At 30.9% G+C, this 24,088-nt stretch overlaps 1 protein-coding gene and 1 pseudogene across 4 annotated transcripts in view; one reads left to right on the forward strand and one right to left on the reverse strand.

Moving 5' to 3' along the window:
* The window catches only part of SSBP2 (single stranded DNA binding protein 2), a 244,599-nt gene that overhangs the window by 187,752 nt on the left and 32,759 nt on the right, over window positions 1-24,088 (forward strand). For 2 of the 4 annotated variants that reach the window (XM_016123364.2, XM_016123352.2), the window contains 5 exons: window positions 2,907-2,966; window positions 11,807-11,873; window positions 12,180-12,250; window positions 16,713-16,804; window positions 22,144-22,192. In XM_016123364.2, coding sequence (XP_015978850.1) covers window positions 2,907-2,966; window positions 11,807-11,873; window positions 12,180-12,250; window positions 16,713-16,804; window positions 22,144-22,192 — 339 coding nt within the window. The remainder of the gene's footprint in view (window positions 1-2,906; window positions 2,967-11,806; window positions 11,874-12,179; window positions 12,251-16,712; window positions 16,805-22,143; window positions 22,193-24,088) is intronic. The other 2 variants (XM_016123359.2, XM_016123371.2) reach the window with 1 other exon arrangement.
* On the reverse strand, window positions 14,580-14,698 carry LOC118607118 (annotated as a pseudogene).

Here is a 24,088-nt window from a genome sequence, read left to right on the forward strand (position 1 = left end):
TGAAAGGATATTTGCTCAGGGCCCATTTGCTGATTATTGGTGGTACAAAAGGCCTATAGAATCTAGGCCTTTGACTCCTAGTCAAATGTTTTTCTGCACACTCTTATAAAAAATTTTTTCCAGGAAAGGGTTTTTCCAGTTAATATATTGATTCACCATCGTGACACCTTCAGGCGAATATTGTGATGCCCAAACTATTAAAAAAATATACTTTTTGCCCCAAATATAATGTATAAGAACATTTCATAGTCAAGGACTGTTGGAGAACCTGTTCTTCTGATGTTATTAATGCAGAGTACTCACACGTCTGTCTGTCAATAGAAGTACTTTATAGTATTAGTAGGTAATCTCTTAGATTAGTAATTTGCCATAAAAGAATTTAAATTTGTTTTAATGTCTTAAATTACATTTGAGAACAAATCGACTTCTGAATAGTGAAGTACAAACATTTGTACAGAATATTTTCATTCGCTAGTATTACAAACTTTTGGGTTTTGTTGCTGTACCTGTACCTCAACAAGTAGGTAGTTGAGGACCCGTGTGGTTAACCACATGGAGTAAGGTAAGGATCAACCTGGATATTATGAGCTTATGTTATAACAGCACAAATTTGATATTGAAAATACTTTACTCATAGCAATCTTTATATTTTAGGTAAAAGTAGTAGATTTTTGTCTAAATTAACCAGATTTTTGTCACTTTTTGCTTTACTTATTAGTAAGTGATTTTTCTTTTCTTTTTTGCCAAAAAAACACAAATTCGAACTTCTTAGAGGAGGACATACAAGAGGAGATAGCTAAAGAGAGATTCTGTCTCTCTCCCAATCTTATTCTGTCAGGACCTGCAGGGTCCCAGCTGCTACGCACACTGCTTCTTCCTCTCAGCATTCCCTTGATGAAGCCTCACAGTCAAATAAGAGAGTATGATGACAATCTCATTAAAACGTATTTACTCACAATGCCATTGATTGCAGAAAAATTCTTCTCTTTTCAAATAGTTCATTAAATTAATTCTATAGCATCACTTTACATTCAGATGAACATGCAAAGCTCAAATACTCTGTTTCAAATAAGGCACATCTCAATGTTTATCTCAGTATTTGCTATTTAGTAATATTTTTAACATAATTTCTACCTTGTATTTCATTTCAAAATGAATTTATTATAGACAAGAATTATTAGTAACCTCTTTTTTCCCCCATGTTTCAAAAACTAAATTGAAATTATACTTCAGATTAGTGAATATGTCATAAAACATCACTTTGTGAAAGAAAGGCAACCATTCTAAAACCAATGACACAATATTTAATTATTAAACATTTTTAAATGAGTCCAGAATTTAAATAGACAGTTGCAGAAATAAAATTAGGTGATTAGGAAAATAGCAGAGGGAGTGTGAATATTGGGATATACTAGTTGATAGTATATTAAACTAATTAATCCAGTTTGGCGTTTCAGACATGATAAAAGAGAGATGACTTTGATCAGTTTTGTGTAAACTAAGCATTATTTAAATGTTAAGCTTGGAAAATCCACTTAAGTTATATCAGCTGGAGGTGACAATATTACCTGAATGATCCGCTGTTTCTGTTCATTTAAAATGATCTCCTGGGAATACATTAACATATAAGACCACAGTGAGCAGAAGGCCGTATTGCTTGCTTAATACTAAAGTTCTTTTTAGTTGGTCCAGACCTTCCAAAAGGTATTATGGGAAATGTCTTAAATTTGTTAGGATTTTATGTTTCAGATGCTGCAGGCCTAATTTCTAAAAAATATTTGTAAAAAATACATTATAAATGTGGAATTTAATTATGTAAAGTATTATAGATTTGGCTTGCCCAAACCTTAGTTAAATTGATTCTTCATTTATATTTATTCTTAATATTTTACTTTATAACATTCAGCTCTTTTGAGTTAATAATTCGCTTATGTTTCATGAAAGGAATAATCTTGTATTTAAGTAAATTATGTATCGTGAGGTAATTAAACAAAATTATATTATTTTAATATAGTTTATAGTAAAATATAAAAATGAAATTTTGAATGATTTTAGGAATAACTTCAAAAAATTTGATGCCTAAATCTGAGTGATCAAAAATATTCTTCTTCTATTCAAACTTGGACTATCACTAAAATGATATTTTTAGGATATTCTTCAAATAGTTATCTTTTGAGTCAACGTATCTTAGCTTCTGATTCATTTAATAAGATAAATTGAATTGAGTTTTAATATAAGACCATTTTTTCTTTCGTTAAAAGTACATACATCATAAACTGTTAGGCTCAAACTATGCAAAGAAATTTCATCTTTAAAATTTATAATCAGTTTTGAATCACACCAAACCCTCATTCAAGGAAAACCAAACCTCTTTAGCCACAGTGACTCTTGGCAAAAAATTTTCTTTACCATTTTAAACAGAGCTATGAAAGAAAAGGTGAAGAAATTTGGGAACTTTAAAATTATTGAAGGAAATTGATAGCCAAAGCTGATAAGTTGGCCAAAAGTATATACTCAGGACACAATTTGTGTAATGATATAGCCAGTAAGGCTTTTCCTGAAGTCTTAGTCCTGAGATTCAACTGCCTAAATTTCTTACTCCTTTTTGCCAATTAGGCATTATTCTCTTAAAAATAATTCAACATTTTAAAGAAATTACTATAATTACTTTAGTCATCTTTGATGTTTATACATTTTCTTTGGAAAATTTTCCAGATAGTCTACAAAAAATAAAATTTAGTGGTGACTCTTCTTAAAAGCAATTAGTCATTTGAAAACAGACAGTAAATTGATTTATGTTTTCTATAATTCTAAAAAATTTTAAAGCAGTTTATTTTCAGTGTATTTTACATTGTGCCGTTTTTGTTTTGTTATGTTTTGTTTATTTGTTTGTTTTATTTTACTAGCCTTTTATGTCACCTCGGTACCCTGGAGGTCCAAGGCCCCCATTGAGGATACCTAACCAGGTAAGATTTATGTGCTAAAGTTGTTGTTGTTGTTGTTGTTGTTGTGCTTTTTAAAGAATCAATAAAGGTCTTGAAAATGTCACAAATATTTACCTATAAAAATATGAAGTTATCCTTTTCTATTCCAGTTAATGCTGCTTCTAGTAATATATAATCTACTTCAGGTGTTGGCAAACTATGTCCCATAGGTTGGCTGACTGTTTTTGTAAATAAAGTTTTATTGGAACACAGCCACACTCAATTCATCTATGTATTGTCTTTGGCTTTTTTTATACTGCAATAGAAGATTTGAGCAGTCATGATAGAGACTATATATGGCCTGCAACCCTAAAGTATTTACTATCTGGATCTTTATAGAAATAAGTCTGCTGACCCTTGAAGTCTACCATGTACTTTGAAACTAAGTTTTAAATATGCATAATTTTGGTTAATTATACCCTCATTTAAAAGATGGCAATAAAATTTTCTATGAACATAGTTTTTTAGTTTTATATATTTTCAATATCATGGCTGTAACATATCAATTTTGCCCAATTGTATTGACATTTTAAGGATATAATTAGCTGCTTCTAAAAGGTTTAAATCTATTAATAAATAACAAATTATTAACAATAACAATTATTAACAATAGATCTTCCAACATTTTTTACCTACAAGAGCTCTAAGATTTCATAAACTTTTGCCCTCAGATATTTTTTAAGCAATATCATAAATATTTATTGCTAAAGTGAAGAAAGAACAATTTTTGTTTTCAAGGAGTTTACAGTTTAGTTTTAGGGTACAGACAACATGCACGTATATAACAAAAAGAAGTTAAATGCTTAATTGATGGAATATTTATATCAAAATCATTCTTTTGTCACTTTAATTCTGTCATTTATATACCTCAGCATTTTCCCATATCTAAAGTAAACCTGTCATCACAATAAATTCTTTTCCTTTCTTTATTTCCACTCTTTTCCTGACCAAAAATGCAAGAAAGTTGGGCTTACTAATAAATTTGATAGCAGTAGAGTCTCCTTCTCCTTTACAACTCTTGCTGAAATTATGCAGTGTCCTCGAAGTGTCCCAGTTTGCTAGTGTTCTCTTGTTCAAGTGCTCAGCAAGGAGTGCCAGCACCCCCACATTCACCCCCAGGGGAGGACTTCAAGCAAGAAGCAGTGTTGGAAGCCCTGTATTAGCAGCTGGAGGAGTTTTCTCCTGCAGACTGAATCTGCATTCAGTACATAGGGCCATGGGAACATTGCATGAAATAGGAAAGGGAAGAACACAGATGCCAAGCGTTTGAACATTTGGGAATTTTATTTTCTCTGTGGGTAAACCTGTATATATTAAGCAAGATCTACTTACATAGGTGTCTGAGTCTTTTACATTTCTTTTCAAAGGACAGAAAGTTACATCTTTTATTGGAGTCTTCTTGATGTTTCAGATATCCCATTCAGAGTTTTGTGTATTACTCAGATCTAAGAGATTCCCGAAAATATCAATTAGGGAAATGTGAATTTCTTGTATAAGTGTGTTTTTAGAATTTTTATGACTTCATATATTCCATATTAGTGATGACTGACTGGTGGAATTATTGGAGCTACATCCATTTGACATTGTTGGCATCCCTGCTGTGTATAAGATACTATACGTTTCATATCTGTAGTTCTCCTGAACTTGTTTTCATGGTTCTGGGCTAAATTCACCATGGTTTATACTGTTTGTTCATAAGATTGGATGTTTAGTATATGATATAATATCACTATGCCAAGAAATATATGAAATAGTAATAGCTTCTAAATGATGAAAGAAAAGTCAAATTACAAAACTATACAATATGGCGAAGAATAAATATATATGAAAGAACATATGACACAAAAGTGAAGTCTAGAAAATATTTTTGACTACAGTTTTATATTGGAATTTGTTTAACTGTTGAAATGGGTCATTGGTGTTGAAGCATCCATAATAACTTGCAGTGTAACAGATCTTTATCTTTCTCCTAAATAAAATGTCTAATCAGAAAAATTCATAATAATCATTCAACACTATGGTAAGGAAACCAATACAGCCAGAAATACAGACTGTTAACTAACACCAAGAATAAACTATTGATTTATCAATCCTATAGAATTTTGAGAATTTATACTCTATTTCTGACCATTCTTAAAACTTTGTCAACAGGTATATGAACTGAGATAATACATAGTACCATTTTGTATTCTAAAGCTGATTTTGGTATTCTAAAAGGACATTACACCTAACTATTTTACTGAAACTCTCAAAGATATTTGTCCAATAACAGATGAGTGGCTAAATAAATTATGACATATCTAAATGGTGAGATGGTACGCAGCTATTAAAAGTCATGTTATAGAATTAAATGTATTGATATGATAAAATGTTTACGTTATATTACCAAATGTGAAAAAAGAAGGCACAAAACATATTTAGTGCATCATCTATGCTATGTCACTGTACATACTCAGAGGATTTCCCCCTCTCGCGTGCCCCACCTCCATGACACACACTCGTCAGGAACACTGTCAGGACCACGGCCTTTTTTTCTGGGTGGTAGGATTATGAGTGAATTTTTTTTTATTCTGTATTTCTAAAGTTTGCACTGAGCAGTGATTTCATTTGTGATTAGAAAATAGTATTATTAGTTATATATATAGAGAAAAAAAGTATAAATATTTTATTCTCTAGTTATTTAATATAGAAAGTTTTCCTTTATGCATATTGACTATAGTTTTTACATGATAGAAGGAAAACAATGGATACTGAGGACAGGAAAATCTTAAAAAGATTTTTCTTCATCACTTTTCAGATAGGAAAAAAATCAATAGACTTTTGAGCAGGAAAAAAAATGTTGTATACTGAAATAAACTTACTATATCCTCAAATAACCAAGGTACTTTAAACAAACCCCATGCTTAACTCTTTTTTCCATGTTCTCTTATTCAGGATAAATGCTGTTTAGCATGTCTTTTACCAATATTTTCTGTCTTTGTAAAAATTTTCAAATGTAGAGATTGACTTATTTAATGATATCAATATGAAAACAAAAGAAAGACTTCAGCTGCATAAAGAGAAATATGTTTTACATTAAGTAAATAGTAGGAATCTTCACTAAAATTGTAAGGAGAATGACTATATCCAAATCTCTAGCTTTAAAAACTAGATATTTTGCCCTTGGTTAATGTAAATTAGTGGGTAATGATGAAAGCATAAAGTAGCTTTTTTTGCCAGTTCAAAATATTCCTTTCTATCAACTGGGATCTCCCTATTTCTTTGTTTCTTATTGATAATTTCTCTATTAATGTATTTAAATTACTATTTGATATCTGATGAAACAATTAAAATGTATTTCTTTATGAATTTGAATTATAAGTGTATCCTGGAATATATATCTTTTTAAATTATTTTCTACAATTGTAGAAAGGAAATTAACAATTCAATGTCTGACAAAAAAGAAATTCATTCTCCTCTCCAACTAGAGAAAGGTTCCGTAGTGAATTCTGCGCACTCTCACGCAATTTAAGTTATAGTTACACAAACCTTTTTGGTATAATATTTACTACTTTTGCCAAAGCATCTCATTATCATTACAGCCATTTTGTCACAGATATACCGTTTGGGGAAATAAGCTAATACAAAAAAAATGCATTTACATCTGCTTGACTGGAAATGTCATAGAACTATACAAAATCTCTTTTTAAACTATTCAAAAAGTATGTGTTGAGGTTTACTAAGTACCAAACCCCATTCTAAATGTGGAGCTGCATCAATAAACAAACTAAAGAAAACCTTGAGGATCTGGCATTGCAACTCAGCACTGCCCAGGAGAACTTTCTGGAATGGTAGAAATATTCTCTTATTGCACTGTTATGTGCAGTAGCTTTCTGGTACTTGAAACACCTTTCAGTACCTGAAATGTGGCTAGGGTGACTGAGGAACCAAAATTTTACTTTGTTAATCCAAATTTAAATAGCCACATGTATTAAATAAGTAATGATAAGTAAATATATATGACATACAATACATATAATAAATAAGTAAATTTATATAACAAATAGTGAGTTGTGCTTTGGAACCAAGTTTTCCTACACTGAAGGTAACATTTCTGTGTTTTAATAAATTTTCTGTTAATACTGCCTTTTCACAGAAAAAAAAAATGAAAGCGATATTGTTAAAAGGATCTCAAAGCATCTAAGGTTCAAATGCCAGCAATGCCAAGTAATGGGTGACTGAGCAAGTTACTTAACCTTTCTGGGCATCTATTTTTTTTTAACAAGTGAAATTAGAATGTACCCAGATATTTCTAAAATGTTTTCTAGTTTTAAATTTTATTGATTATATTATTCTACTTCACTTCATATAATTGAAGAGGCCCATTAAAAATTTGGATAGATCAAAATGATTAACTGAATTATATCATGAAAACATTGGTAAATTCACTAGTTTTTCATCATCAATGAACATTTGGTCTCTATAAATATATATTATGGTATTCAAGGAAATATACATCAGAATCTTTAGTTGCCAGAGGGGCTTAGCATTGGAATCATATGATGAATCCTTTGTAAACTAAGTAATTCTTTTATGAAGCAAGACATTTCTCCATTTAATTATTTCTATTTTAATAAAATTTTGTATCTCATCTATTTTAAATTCTAGAATGTAAAACTTATCTTTTAGAACTTTTAGAGTATGATTTGAAGCCCTGGCTTTGCTACATGCTGAAAGTATAACCATGGATGAATGAACAAATTACTTATGTATTAAATCTCAGTTTCTCATTAGCAAAAAGGATCAATAGTAACCTAATTGTTGTAAGCATTGAGTGAAATAATAAATATAAAGAGCTTTGCACAAGCCCTAGCACAAATATACTTGTTCTCAAGTATATATTATTGTTATTATGTTTGTTATTATTAAGTACCTTCATCATTACTTATTTTCTGTCGAAGTGAAGATTTCTTATAGAACAAAAAATGTGTGCTGAAATTTTGACCAGTAATATAAGTCTGAATAGAACACCTGTAACATGTTAAAAATGTGAAAATAATATCAACTATAAAATATATAAATTTTTCCCCTTGACATTGAAGGTTTAAAGAATGCAGTGGTGATGCTCTTGTTAATGCTCAAAACCATAATGTGGTCATCTCAGAACTGACAAAAATTTTTAAGAGTTAGAGAGTTGACTTCTAAAAGAAAACTGCTGGTGACTAAAAAGTTAAATTTAGATAAAGACACTTATTTTGAAAGACAACTTGGCATTGACCAAGATTTCTGTAGGATTTTGCTATACTTTAAAATGATGACTAAAAACAGAAATATATCAATTATACTTATATTCCAGGATAAACAAGAAAAAGCAAAATTTTGAATCTGGTTTTGAAAGTGGTTTTGAAAATTTTGAAAATGATTTTCAGTGATAAAATATTATTTCTCCAGTTAGATATAGAAATTTGGAATCAAAGTCTAGAGTATAAAACTAACCACTTGGAGACTTTAAAAATAAGAACTTTTTAAGCAAACTTGCAATTGAAGATAATATTGATTAGTCACATATTTTTAGTTTTCTTTCTAATCTTTTTCTTTGTAACTTTGACACTTCCTTTTTGAAACTCTCCTTGTACTTTCTGTACTGTTGGTCTAAGTTCCCCCCATGCCTTGATTTCACATTTACTTAGTTTGTTTTCTTTCCTACCTATTCTTGATATTTCTAAATAATTATATATTTGATCTGTTTTCTTTGTACTCTCTGAAGTCTATTCCATTTTTATGAATTTAACACTGATGATTCCTAAAATTGTCTAATATAAACCCTATTTCTTTTATTCCTTCAAGAAATATTTATTATTCTGAGCCAATAGACATAAATAAGGTCCATACTCTCTCTCAGAACTTATAGTCTGTCAGGAATACAGAGAAAAAAGCAAGCCATAATCATATTTAAGTTTTATGAAAGTGGATTACAAGATCCTATAAAAACACATAAAATGCCCTTACCTTCCTTGCATGCTAAGACATTCAAGGAGGCAGGGAGGAGTCACACAGAGATAACAAAAGAAGCAATGGCCTTTGTGGTTGGAAGATTGGCAATATTGAGCAAATAAATACATTGATTGAACAAGTAAGTAAAAGATATTGAAGGTAATAAAAGGTTTCTCCGTGTTGGAGAAAATACAAACATTGAAAGGGAGAAGGATAAAAATAACCCTGAGATTTTGGATTGAAACTGGAGATGCTAAGGTGGTGTTGGAGAGTTTAGAGAGTATGAATTTATGGTATGTTTATGTGTGTGGCAGAGGGGGAGGAAGGGAGAGAGAGAATATTAATTAGTCATATGTGTGTGTGCATAAACACATACATAGTGTTTCAAGCTCAGAATCTTCTGAGAGGGCGTAGAAGCAATATATTCACCTAATAGTGAACACTGTGAGAAACCATATCTTGATGCCTAAATACTTTTCTCCACTGGAAAAAATCAGAGCCATTTAGAGAAAAGACTGATTCCACTGCTAGGCCAGAAAAAGTATGGGATGAACCTGGAACATGTTTTGCTAGTAAGAACACAAGAGCCAGCTTGAAGAGCTTCCCACTGGCCAAATCTCAGACAATAGTAGTAGATTACAACCCATTAAATATAATAGGAATCCATAGTTTATACTTACATAATTAAATAATAAATAAATAAGCTCTTTCTTATAGTGGAACGCTAGCTAATAAACATAGAAAGCGTGATGGACATGGGATATGTCCATTTGGCAATGACCATAGTGCTTAAGAGTTATCAGTAGATGCTAACAACATCCAATGGGTGGGTTGATAAAGGATTGATGAGGAATGAGATAGTGACATTCTGGGAATAGCTCTAATACTGAAAGTAATCAGTTACAAATGGGAAACATAATGATTTTATGGTGTAGAAACCTGGCATACGCAAACATGATCAGATGATAAAAGTTAACATCACCAATAGTGGTATGAATCAAAATGATGTGCCCTCTAATGTGATCACTGAGAATAGCACAACATCATTTCTGTGGTATTCCTGCTAAGAAAATATGACATGAGTCTGGGCCGTAAAAAGACATCAGAATATCATCTGCAGAAGTTAACACTCATTCTCTTTAAAACTGTTGAGGACATGATAGGGAAAGGCTAAGGAATTATTTTTATTGCTTGGAAGAGCATGAGGAAACATGGCAACTAGGTGAAACGTGTTCCATGAGGTCCTAGTCCCAGAAAGAAAAATAAACTAATTGAGACAAATGTTATATTTTGAATGATGTCTGTGGCTTGGGTGGTAGTATTGTATCTTTGCTCATTTCCTGACATGAAAGTTGTGCTGCGATTATGTAGGAGAATACTTTATATTCTGCAGTACTTAGGGGTGATGGAGGCATAATGTCTGCAACTTGCTGTCACATGGTTCTGAAAAAGGCAGGATAAAAGTACATAGAGAGCAGGAGAAAGTGATGAGGCAAATGTGGTAGAATGTTAACAGTTGGGCAGTCTGTGTCAGGGTATATGGGAATTCTTTGTACTGTTTGTGCAATTTTTCCATAACTTAAAAAAATTATACATATTTTAAAATAAATAAAAGGAAAACTTGTCCCAGACAAACGTTGCTGGGAAGAATTTTTAAGGAAGTGATTTCTAAACTGAGATCTAAAATATGCCAGCCATAGGTACTTCAGGGTCTGTGAGCTCCTTAAGAGGAGAGATCATTTAGTTTCAGGTTTTATTTTATTTTGTTTTTAATGGTTGACATTTAGATATTGTGGATTGATTACATGAATTGAAAAAAACTGAAAGAAGTTTGGTATGGCTGAACATTAGAATGTCACTGTGGCAGTGGCAAGAAATGAGGTTGGAAAGGTAAGCAAGGAACAGATTATATAGTAGGAACTCAATAAATATGTATTGAGTGTGTTTGTAAGCAAAAAAAAAAAAAATTCAAATAATTATAAAAGGGACATGAAAAATGGCAGCTCTCTACTGTATCCCAAGTAACAAGGAAACATGTCTGATCTGGGTATATAAATTCTTTAATATTATTTTTTTAATAGTCAAAATTTTTAACTAAACAAGATTTATCCTTAAATTAGTGATTCTTTATAGAAATTTTGCCTATTGTCAGGATTATGTGTATATTGCGTACCTATGTACTTCATAGGATGAACAGATTGAAATTGCTTACAGCTTTGTTCAGCTCTAAGTGCTGCTCAGACAACTATAAGAAGTTACAATTCAGTATGTCTCCAGTATTACACCCTACATATATAAACTCTGTTAATCTCCATCTTTTTCAGTCCTAATTTTCTTTTTTTATATAGCCCAATTGTTTGAACTTAATTGGAGTATTATTTTTCCAAATAGTTTCTTAGGGAAAATGTGACTACAAAAAATATTCATTGGTCCCTTGGCATTTTAGCCCTGCTGCTCTTGCAGTCCCAAATGAGTAAAATAATCTGTAGAAACAGAAAGCTTACATTTAAGAAGCAAAATTAGTTATTTTAGTACCCTTAGTAAATTAATTTAAGAGGCAGGCATTATACTTCTCGGAAAAATATAGAACAATTTTTGGCTAGATTTCCTCACCAAAGTACATATTTTGCTTGACACAAAATGGGCAAAATAGAATCTTCTTAGAACTAAGAACTCATAGTAGGTATATAGAGCTATAAAATTTGTAAATGAATGTCAAATATAAGAAATCTTGTGAAATACTCAAATCCGTTCTGTAATTATAAGAATTTTAAAAGAGAATTGTTAAAGCACTTATTTTATAAATATTTATAATATTGCTTTTAATTTTGTTTTACTAAATATGCTAGGCACTTGGAGGTGTCCCAGGAAGTCAGCCATTACTTCCCAGTGGAATGGACCCAACTCGACAACAAGGTGACTACTTTAAAGTAAAAGTGAAATGGATATGCAGAATCACAAAGAAATTCCTTTATTTTTTAAGGAAGTTTTTATTGGAATAAGTCTTCCATAATTATAGCAATTGCATTTTTGCAGATAACGATGCCAAGTGATTTATATTTTCAGTTAACTCTTAATTATACATGATAGTGAGGGCAGGTGATAACAACAACAACAACAAAAAAAATGGAATAAACACCAAGCATAGAGGAGACTACTAGCCTCTGGGCTAGCACTCATATTTATTATATTGCTGATTATCTTCATGCTTTTTTGTTTTAGGACATCCAAATATGGGTGGACCAATGCAGAGAATGACTCCTCCAAGAGGAATGGTGCCCTTAGGACCACAGGTAAATAAACAATGCAGAAAGTAGAGGCTGGGTTTTTTGTCTTTATTTTATGTAAACAAACTATGTTATCTATTAGTTTTTGTTATATATATTAAAGTCTTGATATAAGGATTGTTAGGCTCTTACGAACATAACATCTGTGACATGTCCAAATTGATATAACAACAAACCATATTTTAACACAAGCTATCACACATGCATTCAGTACATTTGAAAAAATACATTGCATAGAAATACATTATAGTAATTATTATTTTAAAAAAACTGTTACCCTTTTAGTTATATTGAGGAAACAAATAAAATTATTTTAAAAGATAACCACTTAAATAAGTTAGATGAAACTTAGTTCATTGAAAATATTAAATAGAATAAGCAACATAAAATATATTTCTGTAAGTCTTTTAGAAAATGCCATTGACAATTTATTTTATACAACCATATTTCTTTATAAAATATGAAAACAATAGAGAACCATTTAGAAATAAACATTAAATAGGTCATATTGGGCAAGCATAATGCTATAGATATACTTCTTATGTTAGCCTACTTCTCTATGACTATTTCCCAGAAGTATATACCGAGGTCAGTGACATCTTTTTTTAAGTATTCTGCTCCAGGATGTCACTTATTTTAGCTAAAACATCCTTTTGTCTCTCTTGAGAAAGCTGTGCGGGGTAGAAATTATTATATAATGTCATACTTCAAAGAAACTAATCCAAAATCCAGAATTTAAAATTTCCACCTCATAGGTCAGAGGTTAGCATGTCATAACACTGGTTAAAAGAATGAATTAATTCATTTTCTTTATCCTTTCCAAGAACAGCATTATAAATGACCATTTTTGGAGTCTGTTTCATGTATCTACTTAAAAAAAATAAGTTAATATTTTATTGTGTTCCCAAAGGAGTTAGAGAATTAAGAATCTAACCCCCAGATAATATAACTTAGAGTTAGGAGTTTCTAACCAATGCACAATAATATATATATCAACTATATTGAAACACAAAGTGCATATAACCAAATTTTTAGAACACCAAATTTTTGGAATATTACATGGAAAAAATCTACTGTATAAATATATGTGAGATTATTAAAGTCAGAAGAAAATAAATCATACAGATGCCACCCAAGAGCAGATTGCATCCATGTTTTTGTAGTAGGATTATAGAAACAGTCTCTGGAATATTGTCTTTAGCTTTGTGCACAAATGAAATACACATCTCTTTCTTATCATAGATATTATTTCCATTTTTTTTTTAGTTTAATATCATTGTAGTAAAGAGAGACATTAGCTATCTTTTGGAACAATTGAATTACTGAAGTTATCTATTGAACAATTGAAAAACAAAAAATATATATATTACCTAATGGTTCTTAGATAATGCCAGTTTAGGCAAAGTACACCTAGAACCTGGTAAACATGTGATTAGTGCTTACTTCATGGATGAAGAAATAAAAGTTTGCTCCAAATCTCAGCCATTTTTCCCACCCCTTAATCTCTTTTAATTTTAACTTCAGTGGTAATACATGATTTTTTACATATATATCAGTATCCTTTTAATAGAAAAGCAAAATTGTCTATTTAGTCAAGAAAAATATCTTCACTAATACTAGATTTGAATTCATTTTTCTACTTGCTTTTGTGCTAAGATATGCTTAGCTTGCCTGTGTTCTTAGGCTTAGTGGGTGTCATATGACTAACAGGAAAATTCACCAATACCACCCAACTAATTCTGGTTCCTCTAGCAATCTAAAGGACAAATGAGTTATTTACAAGTAAAAACATACCAATATTTCCAGATCAAATACGTGAGGGAGAGAAATGATGAGATGTGACAGGCTCTCTGGGAAGAGAGAATAAAATGATTTCTGTATTTTCAAATCTAAGATGAGAGGTAAAATTTAGTTCAAGAACTTTCCAGAAATTAAACTACCCAATCATGGAAAAACTCTTTATAAACTTTCCAAACAGAGTCTGAACAACCATTTTGTCAGGAACATTGCATTGGGAGAGAGATTAAACCAGATGGAATTGTATAGCTGCCATCAGCTTTAAAATTCAGTGATTCTAAATTAGCTCTTGCTCTTCTGCCTTTGTTGATACCACTTGGAAAGCCAGTTGTTGTTCTTTCTTACCTTTCTGTTTTCTTTTTGCTTCAGATTATTCACAAAATGAAAATATTTTGTAAATCTGTTAAACTATGTATTGGATAATTGCTTTCCTCCTTTTTTTTTTTTCTTTTTAGGTGAGGCAACCCTTGGTTGACCTCACAGATTGCAAGGACCTTATCAGCTTACAGTCCCTTATTTTTTTATTTTTTATTTTTTATGCCTACAGCACCTGGTCTTCCTAGGTGGTCTCCCATCCAAGTACTGACCAGCCCCAACCCTGCTTAGCTTCTGAGATCGGACGGGATCAGGCTTGTTTAGGATGGCATGGCTATAGACCATTCCTTGATAAAATAAAACACAGATTTTCTAAGACCAATACTGAGGAGCAGCTTCTTTATGAAGCGTTTCTGTTATGCTATACCGTTCAGACTTTCTTCCCAATGACTTTCCTCTCAGAGATTCCCTGCTAATGCTACTGCTGTCCCCACCGTGCTTGACCCAGAGGTTAAGGGTAATGGCGATTGCTTTAACTAGTGAGTCAAGTGTGGCTAAACCATTCCACTCTCTTCATAGCAAACCAAATTTGGATGTTCAAATAAGATTTCCTTAAAGTAAAAGAAATAAACAATATATAGCATGTAACTAGGTAATTTATTTATGAACTGTGGCTTATTCTCTGTAAAAGACTTTTTCACTCTGAATATCCCCCTTGTCATCTTAGCACCTACTACACAGAAGCCACAGCAAATGAGTTAACATGAGTGTAAATGTGTATTGCTTGTTTTTGAACCACAATAAATTCAGTAGGCGGTAGGCTGTATTTGGGAGAAAGGGAAGAAGCTAAAAAAATTATAGGAAATAAGGGAAGGAAATGTAGGCTGAGCTGATCTGTGACTAACCTCATTGAGCCATGCTGGGGAGTCTAGTCTTCATTGGATAGGCAGTGTGTGTTGTCATGGCTTTTAAGTGTCATAAAGAGGACTGTTAGTGTATGTAGTTCTGGAGGCAGTTTGGAGAATAGATTGGGACCGGGAGAGGCTGCGTCAGAGAGACCAGTTAAGACAGTACACTAGTCTTAGTAAATGACAAAGAGTAGTAATATGAAAGGGAGCATATTTCCAGAGCTATTTCACAGATAGAATCAATAGCCTTTAAGATAACTGACTGGATATGGAAACCAAAAGAAAAGGAAGAGATATCAAAGCTCCTGGAGGTTCTTAGCCTGGACTGGTATGTGAAGCTGATGCCACAGAACTGACTGAGGAAGGCAGTATAAAGTACACTCATGAGAAGATAACATTCAGTTTACTTTTAGTTATGTTGAGCACGAAGTAGTATCCAGGTGGAAATAACTCATGCGAAGTTCAGCATATAAGTTATCTAGGAGCTTAGGAGATCTATCATGACAAAATATAAAAGATTTGGGAGTCCTAACATATAAATAGTTGTTGAACTAATGGTAGCAGCTAAAATGACCCACAAATGTGCATTTATTGAAATAATAAGAATTATTATTATTAGACTATTTAAAGAATGCTGTGGCTAGAACATGGGAGAAAGCAACATTACAGAGTTAGCAAAGTAAAAGGAGCCAGCAAAGGGAACTGAAAATGAGTAGTCAGAAAAGTTAAAGGAATACCGGTGCAAGAAAGTCAAGTATTCAAGTAGTTCATAACGACACAATATATCAACATGATAATGTTAAATTTAATCTTTTGGCCCTTATGAAAACTAAAGTAAGCTAATATGATATGTATGTTAAAACATTAAAATGTTTTTTATCATTTTAATGCATGTAATAGATATTGACAGAAACCTATTAAACCATATAATTCATTCATACATATTCTGAGTATACTTTAGTTTTCATATATTTTTCTACATTTCTATAAGTGCATTTCTTTGTTTGGTATATTATTTTAGAAACAGAAGTTTGCATTAAACTTTCTTATATTGGGTTCACCTGAGTTGGTGTTTTTTTTTTTCAGATTGTAATTGTTCAAACATGTTTCAAACATGTTGACTGTTTTTTCTTTAAATTTGTGCAATGTTTTATTTTTAAAAGCTCACTGTTGTATAGATTTTAGGAAATTAATAAAAATAAATTAAATATTATTGCAACTATATACCTTAATCTTTTAACATGTCCAGTGATCTTACATATTCACATAGTTTTTAAAAGACACAAAGGAAAGTAATTGTTAAAATAGAAACAAAAGTACAAGAGTGGACCCTTCAGAGAATGAATTGCACAGGCCTTATCCAATCTGGAGTTATGTAGGGAAATCATTAACCTGCTCTCCTTTCTTTCCCCCCTCCTCTTTGGTTTTGTTTTTTTGTTTTGTGGTAGTCTGACCCTTGGTTATCATTACAGAACTATGGAGGTGCAATGAGACCCCCACTGAATGCTTTAGGTGGCCCTGGAATGCCTGGAATGAACATGTAAGCAAAATGCTATATTATCCTGTTTAGTAAAGTGTCCTATTTTTGGTCTTCGAAAGTCACACTAATTTGTAAAACAATTTATGCTCCTCGATGTCTGTATAAATGTTCTAAAAATGGACTAAACATGAGCTGTAGTGTTTTCTTCATTTTCAGAACACATTATGTTTTTCCTTCCCTTGCAAACTTTTTTTCCATTTTCAGGTGCCATAAATGCCAACTTTTAGCCTCTTTCTTTTTTATTTTCATGTTTTATTTATCATAAAAATGAGCCTTTTGTAAATAAACAACTAGTCTCCATATAGCCTATACAAAAGTATGAAGAGGTGGCTGACATCAGCACCATGATTTAACTCTATAGAAGTGAACGAATGAACATTGGTAACTGCATTTTAACAGATACACAGTGATTCCTAAGAGTGGAATTTTTCTAAATTATAAATATATGTGTGTCTTTGTTTTTCCTTTTGGGGGCTACTGTCAACACAGGAAGAATTCACTGTGGTAGTATCATCTATATTAAAGAACTTTCTGTGGTAGAGGATGAATTTCCTTTTGAAAATTCAAGATGTGTTTAGATAAGGTGTAAAGTAACAGTTTTGTTTTATTTTTCTGAAAAGGCCTTTCAAGCCCATAGAAAGTAGGTTGTTTCTTTTAGCCAATATACTACAGTTTGTTAAGAAATTTTTATTTGTTTTCATTATTTAATAAAACTTGCCCTCAAAGTTTCATATATACCAGGTGCTTATAGTGATTAATTCACTAGAGAATCAGTTCCATGATGTGGCTTAAAGAAAGCTTACCAGAAATGATGAAAATGTTTAATATAGGGTTGTGGGTAGTCTCCTCTAATGTATTTCCCATCAGTCCATGTTTTGGTCACTTACATATCAAGTTAAACAACTCTGCCATCACATAATGGCATTTAATACTGTGAGATAAGCTCATTTGATGTACACAGGGATTTTTTTTTAAGTTTCTAAAACCATTTTCATGGAAAGCAATTTTGTCTGAAATAGAAAATAGGTTAATAGGTGGGTATCAGCCAGACTCAAAACTAACAGAACACGGGGAAAAAGTAGGTCAAATTTTCCTATCACGTCTTTGCACTTTTAAAGTAAAAATGGATAGACATGAAATCTGACTTTTCTTAAATTCCTCAAAGGCTTACCTTTATTAATGGTTACTACAAAAAAAAGTGAGTGACATTTTGTGCTTATATCAAAAGCTGGAAATCTTACCAATAGGATTTAGATATATATAAAATTTGCCTACCTTAGATTCTGGCTTTAAAATGCAGTAGTTTTTAAGAAATATAATTTTGAATACTGCGTATACGTGTAAGGAGTGTACATTTTGAATACTATGAACAGCCCAGAATTATCATTAAATGTTAAGACTGTATCTAATATCATTTTGTATTATCACTTATAATTATAATTAGAGTCTATGTAAAATCATGAGACTCAGCTGCTTTAAATTATCTACTTTTTTTTTTACATACACTTAATTAGAATTAAATGCGGATATATTTAATTCCGTAATCTATGGAAACTAAAAATATGGCTGAAATTTTAATATGATCATTTTTATTTGAATTTGGGTTTCTCATTTAAATATATACAGATACTTTAAAATGTTTTTATTATATAATATTTTTCTACTTATGTAGTTTCTGGTTTCTAAGGAACCTTTAAGCCTTACAGACTCAGATTTCCATTATTTGTTACTATTGACTTTTATTTGGGGTTATAAATCATTTTCAGTTTCTATAAATTTGGATTCCTTCAAGGACATTGAAACTGTAAATATTTACTTATTTACATTTTAAATATTTCCCTCTGATCTATGGATAATCCAATTAGAGAGAATCATTCTTGTATTGATATTGGCCTGAACAAAGCAAAAGTGACATAATTTAAAGAGGCATAAGTATAACTCAATAGACTAAGCTTTATTGAAATTCATTTCAAAATTTATCTTTAAAACAAAGTAAATATTACTGTGTTGTGGCAATTATTTCTAACTGGTATTTGTCATTTTCTTCATGTCACTTTTGTATGTGTTAGGTAACTTAAAAATGAAAGGAAAAGGCATTATAGTAGTGGTATCTTAAGCTATGTTTTTAACAGTCTAAGATACTTACGTATTGGATCAGGAGGGACCTGCCAAAGAATCATTATCTGGATGAGTATTTTTTTAGCTTATCACTTTTTTTTTGTTTGTTTTCAATGAAAGCATAATGACAAGGAAAAATACCAAACCCTGGTCACTAAAGTAATTAAATACTGAATTCTAACTAGCAACTGTATCTCTTTATTGAAGAATAAACCATTTGGAACAAAATTTTAATAATTTTGTTGTTAAAAAACATTGGTCACCTCCAAAACACTGGTTATTTGATATAATTTTACATTTTCATGCTGTAAACTCAAGATAAATTATACTTAGTGTCATCTAAAGTTAAATAATAGGTTACTTTTATTGTTTCTATAATTAGTATATCTTTAGAAGTAAAAACTTAATATCAAGTTTAGTAATTTAAAGTAGAATTTACAACAACAGTTACAAAATAAATATTTTCAAGTGCATTATAGATTATTTTTTAAAGGAAACTGTATTTTTAAATTAACTACATTTTTACACATTTCCAAAGAATTTAGAATTTAAAATTAAAGCACTTCTAATGCAACATTGTATACATTGGTATTTTATAGAAACTAAGAGGACAAAGGATTTCAAAGGATCAAGACTTTTTTATTTTAGATTATATCTTATAATTTTAAAGTTTGTATATTTATTATCTTGAAATAAAATGACCATAAATTACAGAAGAAAAGATAATTTTTCTCTGTGGTAATTATGGTTGCCTTGATTTCATCACATCCACATACCCTTACAAAGAAATACAGACTTCTCTTAAATTCCATTTTCCTCTTTATTTTTAAATGAGACTAACCTTATTCTATTTCAAACTAATCTAGTATAGAAATTTTCACTCAAGCTAATGCCTGTGTTATAGTTTGTAGATAATTTTTTTGATAATACTAATAAACCTCAAATGTAGTAGGAATTACTGAGCTTAAGTAGTTCTAATAGAACTACTCAGTACTATAACCTCCACTTTATTTAGCATTTATTCTGGAACATAAAATGTTTTAAAACACAGTGGTTATATTGGGGAAAATTTAACTTATCCATATGAATACTAAACTTATTATATTACAATGTAATTTAATGTGAAATATGGCAATTTGTCAAATAATTGAAATGCATAAAAGGGAATTTATGTTACTTATAAATTCAACATTTAATTTAATGTTATTTAATTGTTATTTACTTATTTAATTCAAGAAGTGTTTAATTTAATTTAGCATGTTAATTTAACACCGAACAAATTTTAAAATGACAAAATATTTTAATATATCTTATTAATACAGTTTTTATTTAAACAGAATATTTGTAAATTATGCAATTATTATATAACATCATTGTATACAAATTTTTGCCTGATTTGAATATAGTATATTTTTATGTTGTTTTAAGATAAATGTTTCTCAATTTCTTTACCGTGTTTTATTTGACATCAAACAAGTCATGTGGATTAACATAAAACGAGTCAAATGTTTTACCTGATCAACAAGTATCCTGTTTTACCTCAGTGTCTGTTCATTAGGACATTGATTCCTCTATGTAAAATCATCTTTCTAAAGTGTTACAGTAATTAATTGTAAAATCATCATCATCATCACTATCATCGTCTTAGAGAAGCAATAATTTCCAGACTATACAAGTGCTCCTTCACCTTTTTGCCTATGCACAATATTTCAGCCAGGTTCCCTCTGACATCTTATTTCCCCCTTTCTTTCCTTAAGCATAACTGGGAAAACTTGTACTTGTGTATTCTAATAGAGCCCAAGGACAGAATTTCCATGCTCTTCCCTGCTGTTTACATTCCTGGGATATCCTAAAATAAAATTAAAAACAGTTCTAAATATTTCAAGCAAACATGGGTAATACAGATAATTTGGACAGCCTCTACTTAACATTTAGAACCTAAGGTTTAAGGTTTTCCTAGAATAAAAATCATGGGACATGTTTTTTTTGTTGTTGTTCTTGTTTTTGTTTATTTTTTTTAATTTAAAATGATCAATTTTTTTCACTGTGATTAAAGGGAAAAGAGAATATTTTTCATTTTATTTATTTATTTTATTAAATATTATTGGGGCAACATTGATTAATAAAATCAATTAAGTTTCAAGTGTACAATTCCACAGTATGCCATATATATTTTGCATTGTGTGTTTACCACTCAAAGTTAGATTTCCTTCCATCACCAAATATTTGATCCCTTTTACCCCTATCCACTCCTCCCTTCCCCGCTTCCCTCTGGTAACCACTAATCCACAGTCTGTGTCCATGAGTCCCTGCTCAAATTTGAGTGGCTTTAATTACAGAGGACTAGCTGACAGTAGTCTACGTTTTATCAGGCAGTATTTATTCGAGTATACTAGCATGAGGACAAGAGACCTTTTTGACTTAATTAATTAGGTATTGATTTTGTTTTAAAAGCTTTATGTCTTTTTAAGCTGTGGAACACAAATGATTCTCCTCCGCCCTAAAATGAAGTAATGTATTGACATACATTGGCATTGGGTTACCTGCTATTTTTTCCAAGATTTACTAAGGCTACTGTATTGAACTACAATTATGAAAACAAATTATGACTTCCTTGTTTAACAGTAACTAAGCTGTCAATAGCACTAAAAGACAGATTGATATATAAATGTATAATGTAATGTGTGATCATCTGTGATTTTTTGAAAAGGGGCAAAGTTAGGTACATTCTATGTACATTTGTTTGTGTCTTAAAAAGAGCAATCACTTTTTTGTATATTGATATTTTATAAATAATATATTTTCATTTTGAATTAGATACAGGTGGCACTTATATTGATGCCTCAAGATTATGGTTTAGAGTACTTATTTTGTAATTAATTTTTATTCTAAAATTGTTTTCATAATAATTTAGGTATATATATATTTACTGCTAAAAGTGCTTACTACTTTTAGTGTTTATTACAATAATTGAACTTAATATTAAAATAAAACTAGGCTTACTAAAACTAGTTTAATTTGGAAAGAAAACTACTTCACGAAATGATAAAATTTTTTGGTTTAAGAAATACAAAGCTATAAAAAATTATAAAGAGTATAATTCTATTGTTGAACTAGAACTGCGTGGTAACTTAATTATGTTACTATTTTATGATTTGTTATTACTTATTGTGAAATATTAAAAGCATAGGTTAAAATTTCATTTACTGTATTTCTTGTAGGGGTCCAGGTGGTGGTAGACCTTGGCCAAATCCAACAAATGCCAATTCTGTGAGTATATGTATTTTTTAAAATTTTCTTAGTACTTTTGAGCATTTAACAACAAAAATCTGTTGCTTTTGAAAGCCCTGCAGTTAGTTATATTAACCTTTATAAAAAGTAATCATTCACAAATGTATTTTGTATATATATTTTAAACATGCATAATTTTTGAAATTATGTAATTCTTTTCATATCAATGTTTAATGTAAACATGCATTCTGTATAGATTAACAGACTTTGAAAATAAAAAATGATTTAAGAATATGATTTAAGAATACAGTAACCTATATTTTTCATAAAATGTATTTATTTAAAAAAAGATTTGATTTTCTAAAATAGCTATAATAATTGCTAAATTGCCAGATAAGATCAATCTCAGTCAGGGTTATTATTTTTCTGTACTAGCTACACCTAGATTTCCTCTCTCTTTGCCGCAAGAAGCAAGTATATATTTGCCTTGTGCCTGTGGGCTGAATTGCCAGTCTTAACACATCTATCTATGTATTTGACATCCTGAGAAGTTTTCTTACGTGTCTTGTGACAGTGATTTGACTGCACAAATATTTTTATTCTTCACTAGTGTCACATAAATATATGCACAGGTTAAAAATTAAGCTTACAATCTTAAAATTAATAGTATTTTCATTTGATGGTCTTGGAGATGTTTTTTCTTCTTGACTTTGAAATCTCGAATTCTTCAATGTGTGGGAGAGGTCTGCTGTGTACATATGTGTAGTGTATGCATGCACAAAGGTGCCTTCGTCAAGGGAGACAGTAGGGAGTTGAAATACAGCTTGTGTTCCACTTGTGAGGTGTATGAATATCTGCCCAGAAGGGATGCCTTTTCCTAATATACACAAAGATACTTTCATTGGCTAGTAGTGACCTTAATGCTAAATAAACATGAAATTACCCAGTGTTTAGGGTTAATTTAAGCTTCATGATTTAAAGTGAGTTTATGTGTGATATAGGAAGAATCATCCTAAATACATCTATTATAAAGCAGAAATTTACTTTCTTCTCAATCAAGCAATAGTCATATTTCTAGGGGAAAAAATTAGTTTATATTTCCCACCTCTCTCTTAGTTTCAATAGCTATGACACTGGCTGATTAAATTATATGGCGTGGAGAAATTGAGGATGTTGTTTCTCTTTGGGTCTTCAATGTACTATTTAATCTCAGCAAATCTTTCTGAAATACTGTTTTGTCAGATTATGTTATAATGTGAATATATTCATTCCTCTAAAATTTTTTTAGTTTGTTTATTGCTTATTGCATTTCTATTTGCTTTTTGCTATATGCCTTTCAAATTCATTCAGGATTTCATTTTAAAAAGTCATCTGCCTAAGCTCAAAATACATTTCTTTCAACTCCCTATTAAAGTATCCGTAAAGATACAGGAAAAAAATGTTTTTATAACACTGAAAATTCTGACAATCTATTACCAGAATCTGGAAAGAATTTCTATTATCTGCATGATTGATGAAACAATTTAAAAAGCACAATTGATTGCTCACCTTACCTATGTAAGCCTTCCCATGTAGGAGCATGAAGATTCTCTTTTCTCCCTGTTGTTCAGCCAGCGGCCTATTGCAGGCAACCGGAGTGCAATTCACACCTGCCACTGCCCACCTCCTGCAGTACCTCTTTTTATACACTCACCTGGAGACTCTCCCCCAGAAACCACTTAGGGGTATGGGCAGAATTTGCTACTGAGGTTGGTGCATTGTGTACCTAGTGGGTATACTATCCAACTAGGAACATTAGATAGAGGCAGAGATGACAGGAGAGTTTTGCATTCTGATGATTTTTAGTTTTGGGCACTCCATCTCTTCAGGATTTTATAGAGCCAAACACCGTGGATAGGAGAATGCACTGTGTCAGGTCAGCAGCTCTGCTTTATT

This window comes from Rousettus aegyptiacus, unplaced genomic scaffold (genome assembly GCF_014176215.1).
Source record: "Rousettus aegyptiacus isolate mRouAeg1 unplaced genomic scaffold, mRouAeg1.p scaffold_m13_p_8, whole genome shotgun sequence".
NCBI lineage: Eukaryota > Metazoa > Chordata > Mammalia > Chiroptera > Pteropodidae > Rousettus > Rousettus aegyptiacus.